The sequence below is a fragment of the Porites lutea genome, chromosome 8 (assembly GCF_958299795.1).
Source record: "Porites lutea chromosome 8, jaPorLute2.1, whole genome shotgun sequence".
In the NCBI taxonomy this organism is placed as follows: domain Eukaryota; kingdom Metazoa; phylum Cnidaria; class Anthozoa; order Scleractinia; family Poritidae; genus Porites; species Porites lutea.
The window spans coordinates 26144406-26159424 of record NC_133208.1 but is presented as its reverse complement, the minus strand read 5'-3'; the positions used below and the strand labels follow the sequence as shown (position 1 = coordinate 26159424).

At 39.4% G+C, this 15019-nt stretch overlaps 1 protein-coding gene across 1 annotated transcript in view; it reads right to left on the bottom strand.

Moving 5' to 3' along the window:
- The window catches only part of LOC140945426 (uncharacterized), a gene marked incomplete at its 5' end in the record, with an annotated part of 36108 nt that extends 21407 nt beyond the window's left edge, over window positions 1-14701 (bottom strand). The window contains 5 exons of the mRNA XM_073394451.1: window positions 5959-6027; window positions 6390-6853; window positions 10493-10681; window positions 13717-14059; window positions 14333-14701. Of these exons, the coding sequence (XP_073250552.1) occupies window positions 5959-6027; window positions 6390-6853; window positions 10493-10681; window positions 13717-14059; window positions 14333-14701 (1434 nt within the window). The remainder of the gene's footprint in view (window positions 1-5958; window positions 6028-6389; window positions 6854-10492; window positions 10682-13716; window positions 14060-14332) is intronic.
- Window positions 14702-15019: the final 318 nt, after the last annotated feature.

Genomic DNA, 15019 nt, shown 5'->3' with positions numbered 1-15019 from the left:
TTGTTCTGCCGATAAAACTTTCTGTACCTTTGCTGTGTCGGTCTATTTACGATTTTCGTTTTACTATTCCAAATATATCTCTTGTTAAGTCAAAGAGAGTGTTTTGCCCGCCGATTATGAGTTAACTAGACTTACGGTAGCAACGCAGTCCACACAAACGTCCTAAGAAGCTAGCGAGGAAGGTCTTTGCTTCAGTACGTCCTGTTTTAACGTGCGTTGACAAAGCTCTCCATGAATTAACAGGCGATTTCCACGACTTGTCTTGAAATAAATAAATATTCTAGGTGTGAGATTTCTCTTAGTTGCTTGTTTGTGATCGGGGTGTTCATATTGTCAGTTCAATAATTCATCGATGCAGTACATCAACCGTACAGTGACTGTGCACGCTTTTACTTCAACAAGCACGGCTTATGTAGTCGAAAATACCGAGACCGTTAAAGAGCAAAGTGACGTCTATCGGAGATAAAATTCAAAGGAGGGAAACAGCTCCAACAAACAATAAAAATAACAAAGACATCTCCATATTTTTCGTAACACAACACGAGCTAAGCATCATTGTCAAACATAAACCGAAAAGAGCTTTAATAAGAAATGGCACAATACATATACTCTTTGGGTAAGAGAGTTGTTCATATTTATGGTTAGCAAACGTACCAGGATATTTGTGCTGTAGGTGAAAAGTAAAGTGCTCTTCATTCTGACAATTTATCAAAAAATGGGTCAATTCATTTTTTGATGACCTATTTAAAGGATTGATAAGGTAGATAAATAAATAGAAAGTGACTAAGTTGGGCGACCAACTTGGAGGCCCGGGCACCCAGCTAAAAATGCTTGGGGAGTCCGAAGGGCTCTCTGAAATCTTCCCTAGAGCACAGCCTTGCAGCCCTGTAGTTATTGGAAGTATGATACATTACATGTTATTGTTGAATGTGGAAGTGCCTTTTTTGAGGACATTAGTAAAGGAATGCAAATTTTAGTGAACTATCCCATACTCTTAACATATATGGTGGTAATATTGATGTAAGTTTTGTTTTGAGTAGCAAAGGAACCCTTGTGTGTAACTAATCTTCTAGTGTATTAGTCCTTAACAGAACATCTCCGTCTCTCCTGCACACATTTGTTGCATACACTACTCAATTTTCCATTGCCGTTCAACATAACGGTAATTCTTTCTTACACCAACACATCCCGCGTAAACGCCTTCGGGCGTCTTCTTGTTTTGAAACAAATGGTCGACCATAAATTTTAGCCATTTTGAAACAGTGAACTCTACCAGCCGGCGACTCTGCGTGACAAACTGTTCCGTGACTGCACGTGACATAACGTACGTTCGAAGAGACGGAGCGGTCAAAATGACAGTCACGGATCACGGCGTGCGTAGTAACACAACGCAATTCTTGAAGGAGTAACATTTTCGATGCCGACAGTACGACCGGTATTTTGAAAAAGAAAAAATCAAACGCGCTAGCATTCTGGTACTCACTTTTTATCGAAAAATAGGGACCTTAACAATGGTAATTCGCTAAGGATGACGGAACAGGAAGATATTTCGTCTTGTTACATTACAATGGAGGAAACTTGGAGCCGTTAAATAAGTTATTTTGGTCACGATTTACTATATTTACCGGACTTCGATGCTTTCGTTTGGAGGCTGACTTAAAGAACCCAAGCCAATTCTCAGGTATGCTTTAGTTGAATGTCTAAATGTGTGAATAAACGAGGACTGGGAAAATTTGGAGTTATACGACATGAAGAATAATGCCGCAGAAAACAACTACTAAATTAAAGTTTTTGTCACCGTTAAAACCTGTTCTTCGTTTTTGAATTATGTTAGTTCAACGAGTCTTGATATTGCTTTGAAAGTATCTTCTAGTGAAAGAAGAAGAGTTGTTCTATTGATGGAAAGTGTCCAAATTTCCCCTTGCGGCTTTATTTGCGAATGCGAGGAGAGTTGATAGGCCTACTCTGGGACCTTAACTCGCCGCGAGATTGTGCGAGCTAATGCGAGTTTAGGCGAGTTAAGGCGAGATAAGGAAAAATTGAGCTCGCCTATCAGTTGCGAGTTTGTGCGAGTTAAGGCGAGTTAAGGGAAAATGATCCATCTTATAATATGCTTTAGTGACATAAATATAAAGATGCCTTGGAATCTTTGTATGTCTTATATATATGGTAGGCTCCATGTTGTCCAAGTACGAAAAAATTAAACCAAAAATTTCAGATGAGCTCCAAAGTTGAATGAAGCCAAATCTTGTTTAAATTTATTAACTGAAATATTTTCCTAATTGGACAAGCTTAAGTATGGATATGCTGGTGATATGGAGTCCTGTTCTTAATTAATTTTATAGCATTTAAACTCCAAACTAGACCATTTGGTGGCTGTATCATAATAATAATCAGTGTCATCATCATATATTATTTATTAAAGCTATATAATTATTTGGCAGAGTAATAAATTACCCGTAGTGAGGAAAAAAAATGAAAACAAAACAATCATGAATTGATAAAAAAAAATGTAGCTGTAGTATAAGCACAGGTATGATATTTTATTTTATTTTATTTGTTTTTTTAAATCAATAACACTATGTTTTAATAGGCAGGTGAGCATAATAGGTATCACATGACATGTCATCAATTGTTATCACTAACTCCAGAATTGAAAAAAAAAAAAATTTTGCAGTCTGTGTCAATGTTCTTCAAAGAACTAGTATAAAAAACCGGGGAAGCTGACGAATTACAACTCAGCTGAGGAAATTTTTATGCCACAATCAATTTTATTGAAATGAAATGAAATTTCTTTCTCCTTGAAAATTACGACTTATCTTTAAGTCTTCCATTTGATCCATTCTCTCCACTTCACTGATGGTTTCCCTTGGAGTCCAGCTCAATTGTTTGTTTTCACTGCCAGAAATGATTGCCTTTTCGTTTCCTCGGATAATCTATTCTAATTTCTTGCAAATGAAGGCTGATGCCTTTTCGCAAAGACAGCAGTTCCCATATTTTAGAAACCCTTCTCCTTAAACTTGGACAATCCTGTGAGAGACACCTTGATTTCTACTAAAGAAAAGGAGGATCAAGCTAACTTGATAGTAAACTCTTTATCATTCTTAGCCTAGCAAAACAGCTAAAAATAAATGACCATATTTTCTGTTCAGGCTTACTTATTTTTTACAAAATGTCAGAAAGTGTTTATAGTTGTGCAGAGGACTATACCTTATTTAACTTCATTAACAAGAAAACACTCTCTACTATCGGCTTTGTCTTCCAAACTCTTAAGAGTTGTCACTGATGAATCTTTCCTGCTTCGCATTTTTACAAAATGATCACCGGCACAGGCGTTTTGTACGTGTTTTCATGTCACGTACGCCACATTGAAGCTTCCAACCTAAAACTTGCCAGTGGACTGGGATCAACAAGGCTTTTATAGAGTTAACGTTGCAAGGGTAAAAGGCTTTAGCTTAGCTTACCTGCATGTGATACATTTTGAAACTTCTCGATTTAACATCAAAAGTTTTGCACGAGTTCTCCTCCTTTTCTTCAGAAGTTTTCCCGTCCATCTTGAAAATTACCCAGAATGCATATCGAGGACAATAGGCTGAGCGAGAGGGCCCTGGGAAGACACGAGTTACCAGTATCCTTCTGGGTAATTTCAAAGATGGCGAACGAAGTTGGCTATCAATACAAAATACTGTACTTTTAGCAATCCTTTATTCAGCTAAGGGCTAAATGTAACAAGTCTTCTGAATCATGCCTGGGTTATGGTTGCCAAACAGTGAATGTGGGATTTGTTAGACCCTGTGACCCCATGCCTCTGGTATTTCTACCATGCTTAGTATTAAAGCCTTTTCATTAGGCAACGAGTTAGTGCATGTTCAGGCTGTTCCTGGTAGTTCCATTGACAGTCCAGTTGTGACTCCAAGGCATGACAATGTTAAGTAAGAAAAACCTCATCGAACCTTTAGTGGTGAAATACCCTTACCACAGAGGCTATTGGAAATTCCAGAAGGATGGGATTGGTCAATTACATATTTTTTTAAAGGTAAAAACCCTGTTTTCCTTAAAAATCACTATCTTTTAAACTTTTGAAATTTGTATTCTTTGGCGTCTTCCCTTTATGGAGTAATTGTGAAATTGCACTGAGAGTAGGATGAGATATTAAAATTGGTATCCACTTGGCAGTGGCGAGATTGGGCGAGTTTGTGCGAGATAATGCGAGTTAAGGCGAGATAAGGGAATTTGAACATAATCTCAAGTCGCGAGTTAGGGCGAGTTAAGGCGAGTTAAGGTCCCAGAGTAGGCCTGTTGATGTTGGCAAATTTCGGGTTGAAAATACGGCCATTTTGAGACTCCGACAACGAAAACTGATATTCTTACTTTTCTCGAAAATAAAAGACTTTTTGCGAGAACAACTTACATCAGATTACTTATCTACCTAAAAGCTGTGTATGGGCAAGAAACGAAGGAAATCGATTTTTCAACTCTTGCCACTCGATGGTCGATATTTCCTGACCGTCGCTCTTAAATTGTTGGTCTAAAGGAGGAATTTTATGTCGTCAGAAACAGCAAAGTTGCATTGCAATTATTTGCAACGAGAACTATTATGAGAATTTATTTCCATTATCGTTTTCGCTTTTGGGTTTGTTTGTATAAAATCCCTCAGTCGAGGGATTTATCTGTATAAATCCCTCAAACGAGGGATTTATACAGAGAAATCCCTAATTAATAGTTATGAATTCAATTCATCAGCCCCACTCTTCCCTGCTAGGTCATCAAGAGGGTTGTACGTTAAACAAAAGTTGTTGAATAACAAACGAAAAGGTGTGAATCATGAAATAAGCTATTCTAGTGACTTGAGACTTCAACTGAGACGCCTTGAGATCAGATTTACAACCCGACGTACTGCGTGAAGTCATCATCTCAGTTTAAATCCTCAAAAACTGAAAGCCTTACAGTACGCTGTGAGAGCTTGAAAGAGAAATGCTCTATTGTTACACCTGTTCCAGTCTCGTCTTTGGACCTTCAAAATCAGCTATGACCTTACACCTAAAACAAAACGCCGTTAAAAGCTAGTCGAGCCTTTTTCAGGTCACCACCGAACAAAAAGAACCAAAACCACCCGGAACGTTGTTAACCAGTCGAGCACCACGCTGGCTTTGGTTCGTCAAGCACAATCACAACTTCCAACGTTCTTACACGCACAGAAGGCAAAAAGCGACACCGCCTCCTCATCTTTCGCTTCCTCTCCTTCCCGCATTTTCCCTTTCCCTCCCCCGTCTTTTTCCCTTTGCTGGGAATTGACAAGGCTTCATTTCGGTAGAAAAAGTTTCCGTAAGATCCCCCAGGATCGTGAAAGTAAAGGGCGATTTTCATTGGAATTCAACGGTCAACTGTATTGCGTGTTGCTATTGTTGTTGTGTTTCTCTTGCCCATTTGACTGAAACGTGCTTGTTCGGGTATGATTTGAAAGATTTCTTTCTCCTGCACAAGTTAGGTACCACAGTTGTCTATGACCGTTAAAACGGATGACGTCACAAGTGGTATGAGGTCCAACCAGGCGGCTACGGGCGCTTCATGTGTGAACGGTTTAAAAGCAAACAGAAAGTTGTCCCAGGTAGGCGAGTGTTTTTTTCTAGCAGAGCGTTAATACCCTGAAGCTAGGGCGCCTGTTTCGCCCTTATGTACTGACGTGTTAGACGAACGTCTTGATAAAAGGAAGCCTTATAACTTAGTTAAACCTTCCCCAGAACAGGAGAAACAAGTTCTCCTGTCTAGAAAATCGCATAAAAACAAAAACTGGATCTGCAAAAGCACCAAAATTTCCTTCTTTCCTCCTGCCCTTTCTAAAGACTTATCTCAGTGAAGTTATTTTCCTATAGATTCTGGAAAGGTTAGTGAAATGTAAAACTGAAACCCAACTTATCTGAATCTTTACATTATTAGTAAGGCTACAACCAAACTGACCTGATTCATTTGTGTGTTTACCACTGCTTGCTTTAACACCTGAGGTTCTCCAGGAGCGTCAAAACCAAACTACAAGGTTAGTAAATATGATAAATCAAAACAAAAGTACTTTTATAACTGTATATTTACTTTTTTATTTACACATATAAAAGATGCAATAATAATCCAGAAGGGCTTTGATGATTCCCGTGCTAGTCCACAGTAGCTAATTTGCACTTGCCAGCGAATTTTGATTATGTGGTATGTTAGCCTCCTCCGAAGGCTTCACAGTCCTGTTTCAGAGACCAAGCGTGAGAGTGGGGAGTGAACGGTGAGGGAACCGTTATAATAGGAGTTGCCTGCGGAGGAGGCTAGTGGTATGTTACGGATATTCCATTTGCATGCTTTTATTGTTTGTTTGTTTCAATTTGGGTTTCTTTTCGATCACCTACCTGACCCATTTCTGTCTGTTTGTTTGTGTGTAGAACTCGATCCACCTTTGCTTCTTCTTCTTCTTTGTCCTTGTCCTCGTCATCTTCGTCTATATTGTTCTCCTCGTAATTGTTTTCCTCACCTTCTTCTTTTTCGTCCTCATCTTTTTGGATACTTCTAGCCGCCATCTTTGCAAGTTTGGAAGCGAACTGAGACACACCTAGCTTTTCATCCGTGCGTTTCCAGTTCTTTACTTGATCGATATGGACTTCGAATTTGGATGGGTCAACTTCAATTCCGTCAGTACTATCTTCGTCAGGGTCAAATGGCAGACCTAAGAAGGATTTCTTCAAACTTGTCTTTCCCGAGCGATCTTGACCTATCAGCATAATTCGGGCTCGGTACACATTCACTTTTCCTGTCTTCAAAGCATTTTCATACGCATTCTGCGCTTTTGGTCCTCGTGCTATGATCTCGCTTGGAACTAAAACGATAAAATAATTTCAATACATTTTCAATCAAGGAGATAAAAAATTTCCATACTCCCTACGTTTTTATCTGGATTCGTTTGGATGGGATGTCACAGTGACGTCATTGCGAGAAAAGGTTTAGCCAAATATAAAAGAAAGGAGGATAAAGCAGTGTTCAGAGACGTACTCTTGCCATCCCATTCGATTCAATATCGAATTTTCCCGAATCAATAATCTACAGATCTGCGAACAAAATGCCTGAAAGAACTATACAGGTCTTAAGGAAGGCAACTAAATTAAATAAATAAATAGAAAAATATTTAGACAGAATATGGAAAGGGTGTTGAGCGGAATACGCAAATATCGTGCAAGGGAAAATGTCTCGAGAAGTCTACAGGAAACAACCTCTAATATTAGTATTAGTATAAGTGTTAGTGTTAGTATCAGTATTAGCCTGAGTATAGGTAATCACATGATTTCTCGTGCAATTTGGAATAAATAAGCACGAGTAAATTTTTCAAAGACCAACACTTTGGGGTCTTGAAAAATTTACAAGTGCTTATTTATTCCAAATTGCACGTGAAAAATCATTTGATTTCTTATTAATAATATACACGAAAACATAACTACAACAACAACAAAAAAATTAATTTTGACATCGCGCGCGTTTTTAGTTTATTCAACTGATTGGTTGAAACAGACCACTACCTTCGTCAAATTCAAACTTTTTCAAGACCAACGCTTTCAAAATCATCCAAGCTAAGAACTAAGAACCAGCCTGTTAAAGATCGGTTTACAATAATCAGCAAAAGTAAGTGTTTTCAAATTCATCCTCGATTATGAGAGCTCAGCGTTTACAAGAAGCGTTTACAAGAAGTATACTGCCGTTTTGAAATCAGGAGAACGCTTCGAGCAGCCAAAGATGAAAGACACTTGCTAAGGTTTTTTAACGACTGTTCATCATTTTCTGTTTCTGAGACCCCATCATAGCTGGATTCATGGAGAAATTTTTTGAGATTTCAAACCCGAAAATGAAGGAAGCAATTTGTTTTCTTCCGACGCTGCCATCGATGGGTTGAGCGGAGCCACAGTTGTTGCGATGTCGGAAACTGCCAGTATTAGTATACTAGTAATAGTTGACACCACAGCTGCCCCCGCTCTGTATATTGTCGGTCAATAGCATTCTTGCTCGTTGTGTAGCTCTTTGAAATAAACCGATTCATAATGAAGATTCTCATACATATTCCATACAATAGGTGAGATAAATACAGGAAACGCAAGGTTCCATGCGCAGTTTCAGGTCGATTTACACAGCTTTGATCAAAACCTTCTCAGTTTCGAGAATAGTTTATTCTAAACCATAAGAAAAGACTTAATTAGAAGTTAAATTTTTCGCTATTTCTCTTTCACTTTTTACATTCAGTTCATTTTATTTGCCGAAATGGAGGCTTTAGAAATTAAAAGGGACGTTTGATCAATTCACTCGCGCATTCTAGTCTTATTTTAAACTTTATAGCAGTACTGTGCGCAGGGAATAAGTCAGCACAGAATTTGATTGTCGGCGAATTTCTGTAATCGTCCATCGTTCTGCTGGTGAGAAGCTAGCCGTTGTTCACTTGTCTTGCTTGTTTGGGGCTGAGTCTTATTTCGGTCAAAGAGAGAGAAAGACTGTCGGGCAAGGTTTCCAATGAAAGATTTGTGAACTCTGGCAAACTCTCCAAGTGTTCATATATACACAGTTATACGCACCTTATAACTTCTTCTGCGCTTAACGAGTGTCGTTAAAATTTTGGTCCATAACTTTCACTGAAACAACTGCTCCACAGAATGTCACTGATAACACGTAACGCAAAAGAGTGTCGAAGTATGACTGCACAATAAATGTCACAAAATCTACCTAAGAGGTCCCTTGGGGAAGTTCCGTCTTTACGTCATCCTAACCATTTCGTACTTACGGGCGCAAACAATAGAAATGTCACCATTACCTACCGATTTCTCGCGGCCCCTGTTCAAGCAAATCGAGATTTTTTCTATATTGACAGTATGACTGTATATTTCAACTGTAAGTACTTTCCTTAATATACACGCAAGTTACTAGAGTGCCTCCTCGGGATTTCGCCTTCTGGGCGAAATCCCTGCGGGGGCAAATATTTGCTTTTTCTCAGCGCTGGGGTTTTCATTATTTCCTTTTTGCCTACTGCAAGAGTCATCGTAGCTCTTCTTCGTCGGCTTCATCGTAGTCGTTAGGGAAATTTATACCTCTGTGGCCTGTGACATTGGTGATATGTTCTGAACTTACAATCTTTGCTTTCTTCACCTTCCTGACTGTTGTTTTTCTTGCACAACTATGATTCGTAAACTTTTTTCTCACTTTGTTTAAGGCTAGTACCAGCTACGGATACTTTCATTATTTTAGTTATGGTATTTTCGCCCAATGGTTTAGTTTGGACCAGATGTTTAAATTTTCGGTTTCGTTTGCTCCTGAGGTAGGAAAAAACAGACCATCGCATGGATTTTTTAATAGAGGTCTTCGCTAAAAGACTCAAAGAGAGCAAATGGGACACCTTTCGCCTCCAACAAATAACGTGCGTGACTTGAAATCCCTGTTGTTATCATGGAAAACTTGTATCCTTGTTCATTTAAATGCCTGAAAAGTGTAGCTGTCATGGTTTTCGTGTGGTTGCAACCGTTCATTTTCCTCGATTTTGTTGACGGTATCGTTTTCTTTTAGCAACGTATTTTCAATACATTTAGCCAGAAAGAGCTACTTTTTACTGTGTTCGGGTTTTTGGAATATTTTGTTTAACTTTTCTATTGTTGTTTTGCGCACAAAATTAAATCCCGTCGTTGTCTGCTGAAAACCATCGCCATTTTCTTGAATTTTGTTGTTAAAACAGCTCTAATCTGATTGGTTCTTGTTGGTTTCTTTCGTCTTTTCAGACAATCAGAAACCACTTGTAATTTGCACTCGTGTTACAGAAGAACTGCACTCCTTTCTCAGCCAATCAGAATTGAGTAATTTTTTCGTGTATATTATTAAAGACATTAAAAACATTAGGCCCAGTCCACACTTATCCAAGCCTGCGAGAGCAGACGCCTTTTTCGGCTCTTTGAAAAAAGCATCTTTTTTCGTGGAATTAGTCTTCCGTCTACAGATATAACTCATATCAGAATTAAACACTCACTAAAACGTAACTTTTATAATAACGCTTTCCGGAGAGGAAAGGTCGATTTCCCCGATCACTGGTGTGGAAGGATGAAAAAGGAAAACTATCGAAAACGAGACGTCACGGTATCTGATCTCGCGCAGTAGAACAAGAATGTTTCACTGCCACTTTTTTTTTTTTTAAAGTGTAGCATATCTAAGTCAATTTCTCTCTTTTTGGGTAAAATGTTCAAGCTTGTTATCCACAGGGCTCCTTTTATCGACGCGTTAAAAACGACTCGGAACAGCTAGAAATCCATGATAGCCGACCTACTACTAGCAGATGGCACTTGATGATGATGAAAAATGACTCAGCAGAGGTCGACAAGCAACGCCTCAGAGGTACCTTTACACAAATGTACTTTGTACGTAACTTTTGGCTGCCGTTGCCGTCGTCAAGAGGTTCCACTGAATTTTTATTCAAACAGTATTTACTCTGTAATGACACTTCTGCTTTCGCCGACATAAGTATTGTCTTCAACTTCAGTTTCATCTTCAGGCTCTACTACAACCTCTTCTTTAGCGGCTTTCACAGGTAACACTGTCTTGACCCCTTCTTTATCTTTGCTAGCTTTTGAAATTATTCCAGTTGCAGCAGTTTGTTCGAAGGAAGGCATACTCATTACTCCTTGCGGAACTTAAGATGCAATGATAAGATAAATTAGGATAAACCTGAATATGTCTGTATGTCTACGTATACAGCATACCAGAAACCTTCAGTTTTTATGCCGACACAACAAACTGTTCTGTTTTAAAATCGGAATTCGACATCAATGGAACAAATGGCCTGCGTGCCGGCACACGAGTCCTATTTCCTTTGTTGCACGCGGAAGAGTAATGCAGCGTTCACACTTGGTGCCAATGTACGGTACTCGCTGGGCACTAATGTGAACACACTCTTTTTCCAAGCATACCCGCGCTAGAATTCGGGTACGGTGCCGGTGCCCGGGTACAAGGTCTCTCTTGCCATGTTTTTTTTTTGGCGGGAGGGGGGAGGGGTAATTTTTGTGCAGGGATTTTTTGAGTTTTGTTAGAAGCCCTATGAATTTTTTTTTCGGGGGGGAGGGTTAATTTTTGTCCGCATTCGAACATCCCCGTAACTTGAAATGCGGAGTACCCTGTCCCCTGAGAACTGGGTGCCACAGAAGATCCAGCTGTCCCCAGCCCCTCCCCCCCCCCCGGGCTACTGCGGGGCATTTGCCCGCCATGTCAGTCCCGGGGGTGGGGCATTTGCAAATCTTGCGCTGCCCGGGGGCCGGGCATTTGCCAACCCCGGGGCCAACCCCGAGCTTTTGACACGCACACGGTTTCCTATCAGAATATAACTACACAGAGGATTTTACTGGAAAAATAACCAGATTGGCTCATTTGTCAAGGACAGGAAAAAACTGAAGAGGTTTGTAAAGGCATGTTCTCGATTTTATGCATGAATTTCTTGCGCTTATCAAGTCAGAATTACATAGCGAAACTCGGAAGCTATCGACGTGAATCAACGTTTTTTGGGTTACTGAATCAAGTTTCTCTTGATATTATTTGAAGAACATCCTTTCATATTTATAAACCTATTCATAGCAGTTAACTTTACTGCGCACTGTTAATGTTAATGTCAATAATTTTATAACAATACTAAAAACATAAACTGTTGTCGTCACGGCGTGAAGTCTTAATTAGACTAGCACTATTACAAAGGAAGACGTTAATTGAAATAAAAAATCGCACATTAAAAAGCTTAAAATGGCACTCCTCGACCGTGCGATCAACGAAAATGTTGCAGTGTTGACGGAGGACGGGGCATTTGCCCTCTTTTTCTCGTTCCCACCCCGGGGGATTTGACAGCTCAAGAGTTCCCTTCTCCGTGAATTTGCCATCCAAGGCAAAAAAAATGCTAATGCCCGGGGGTCAGCCCGGGAGAAGGGGGGGGGAGGTGGGGGGGGCGCTGGGCGCAGCTGGAATTGACTGATGCATAACTGCATCTGCCCTACAGTGGTAATCAGACATTTGTACGTTACGTCAACCCAAAATTAGAAGCGGCTTTCATATGATGTGAGGAATTATGCAGATCTCGGAGGCTGATACCCACCTAAAATCCTCGTCGATCTGCAAACTTCTTCACATCATACTCACCCTCATTCAATAATCAGGGGCACCCAATGACTTTTTTCCTTAAAATATCTGTTTGGGGAAGCAAAAAATGCCTTAAATATTCTATAGCTTAAGGAAAGGAAGGCTAAAACTTTCTAGATGACCACTCCATTCATTTACAATTTTCGAAGCGTCTTATCTAATAAATTCCCTACGATTTTGTAAAGTTTAATTTCGCGCATTTAGGAAACCTAAAGTTTTTGGATTCGAAAACGTGATGGAGAATCCGAGAGAAATTCTTACTTTCGTAAAACTTTAAATTGCACCTAAAATTGTCGGGAAAACAATACTGAAGCCCTTGTAATTTCGAAAAGACTTAAGTTGCCCTAGGATAACCGAACTAGCCTGCGTAGCAGGCTTCGAAAAAGGTAGGGGATAGGGAAGAATGGAAAAAGGGAAGGGGGATTGAGGAGAGTTGGTAAGGGGTTCTCTTCCCTTTTCCCCGCTTTCGCGCTTTTCTCTCTCCCCTTCCCCCTCCCCTTTCTGCGCCTGCCACGCAGGCTAGACCGAACAGATTCAAATTCTGTAGCGCCGATTACAATGCATTTCTAAAGATTTAAAAGTACTCTGGATAGCCTAGAAAGGGATTTCAATGTATGTGGAAGGAAACTGTCATTGGGTGTCCCTGAGTAATTGCTAAATGGTCCATTCGAATTAGGCTCTTTTGCTGGAAAACATATTAGATCCTGTTAAGTTATCTGGGGACAGTTATTTGCGTAAATAAACCACTAACCACAAACGCCCTGTTTTGAACAGCAATAATCGTCATTCTACTCGATAACTGACTGTTGAAATACAAACTGTTAATAGGCTCTCACTTAAAATCGCCCCAATGGCATTAAAAGAAAGATACACTGTAACGGCGAAAAACAGTTGCACAAAAGAACTGATTTTTCTCAAGTCTACATTTTAATTAGCCTGAGCTTCAGACGATTTAATACTTTAGTTTCCTCTCTGTTGATGAAAGGAAAAAACGACTCGAAGTAATCCTCTGAAATTTGCTTGCAATGCAAAAAGCCATCTGGTAAAATATTTACATTTCGTTACAAATTTTGTTCGTAAATGTCTTCTTAAGCCTTGTCAAAAAACATTTTCCCTTCCTCTTGTAAATGACAATGAACAGAGGTCATCAGTGGGCGGGGGAGGGGCGTGTAGAAAAACTGATAACGTTTTTGTTGCAAGAAAGGATGGCATGTTCATATGAAGTAAAAGGAATTTTAACTACACGTATTTGTTTCAAAAATTCGCCCCAAACTTTTCCCCACTGATGCGCAGCGCAGGTTTTTGATAGCAGTCAAACAAATACCACAGTGGGTAGTTTCATGTGAAACTATTAACAAGTAACTACACAAAGTATGAAGGAAGGTTTCGTTTGGTTATTTTCAATTTTGCTCAAGCCTTATTAAAAACAAAGACAAAAATAATGACACTACTTAAATTGAAATATTTTCCATCTATAAATAATAAAAGTACCATTCTAAAAACTGTCTTATTGATGACAATTTCATTGAAAATTATTCCCACACCCACCTGTAATAACCGAACTGGTCAATCCCTTTTTCTTCATCTCTAGAACATGTATTGCATCCATAGATAAGGGATTACGTCTCACATCCAGGCTCCTCAGCTCCTTTAAGTCACCAATTTCAGAAGGCAGTTCCGTAAGTTTGTTACCATACAGGTACAGCTTCTCAAGCTGGTTCAACTTCTGTATACTGGTAGGTAAACTAACCAACTGGTTGTTACTCACATCCAGCCTCCTCAGCTCCTTTAAGTCACCGATCTCAGAAGGAAGTTCTGTAAGTTTGTTACCACTCAAGTCCAGCTCCTCAAGCTGGTTCAACTTCTGTATACTGGTAGGTAAACTAACCAACTGGTTATAACTCACATGCAGGCTCCTCAGCTCCTTTAAGTCACCAATCTCAGATGGCAGTTCTGTAAGTTTGTTAGCAGACCAGTACAGACACTCAAACTGGTTTAGCTTCTGTATACTGGTTGGTAACCTAACCAGCTGGTTGTTACTCACTTCCAGCCTCCTCAGCTCCTTTAAGTCACCAATCTCAGAAGGCAGTTCTGTAAATTTGTTAGCAAACAATAACAGACACTCAAGCTGGTTCAACTTCTGTATACTGGTAGGTAAACTAACCAACTGGTTGTTACTCACATCCAGCCATTTCAGCTCCTTTAAGTCACCAATCTCAGAAGGAAGTTCTGTAAGTTTGTTACCAAACAAGTACAGCTTCTCAAGCTGGTTCAACTTCTGTATACTGGTAGGTAAACTAACCAACTGGTTGTTACTCACATTCAGACTCCTCAGCTCCTTTAAGTCACCAATCTCAGAAGGCAGTTCTGTGACTCTGTTTCCATGCAAGTGGAGTCTGACAAGATTTTTCAGCTTGTTAATACTTGTTGGTAATTCAGTCAGGTTATTGTTATCCAGCTCAAGTTCCTCCACTTCAGTCAGTTCAGTGACTGCATCAGGTATCCTGGAGAGTCCTTTTCTACTTAGATCCAAATTGACTACTCCACCTATAACTTCATCATAGGCTTTTACTTTTGCACTCGAATAATCCTCCATGTTTCAAATTATTAAATAAAAGTATCCTTGTCCTTTCTTTGTAATCTAAAATGAAAATAATAAAAATAGTAATTAGCAAACAAACGTTATTTATTGATCACCCCTGACAGTGTATCTTAGGTGAACTTTAAAGAACAAAAAGAAAAAAAAAATCTTAAGTTTCAGAAAGTGTGTATACATGTAAATTAAACATCTTTGCAAGACAACATTATTCATCATTATTAATTATGTTAGTCAAAATATTTCTCCGTTTCT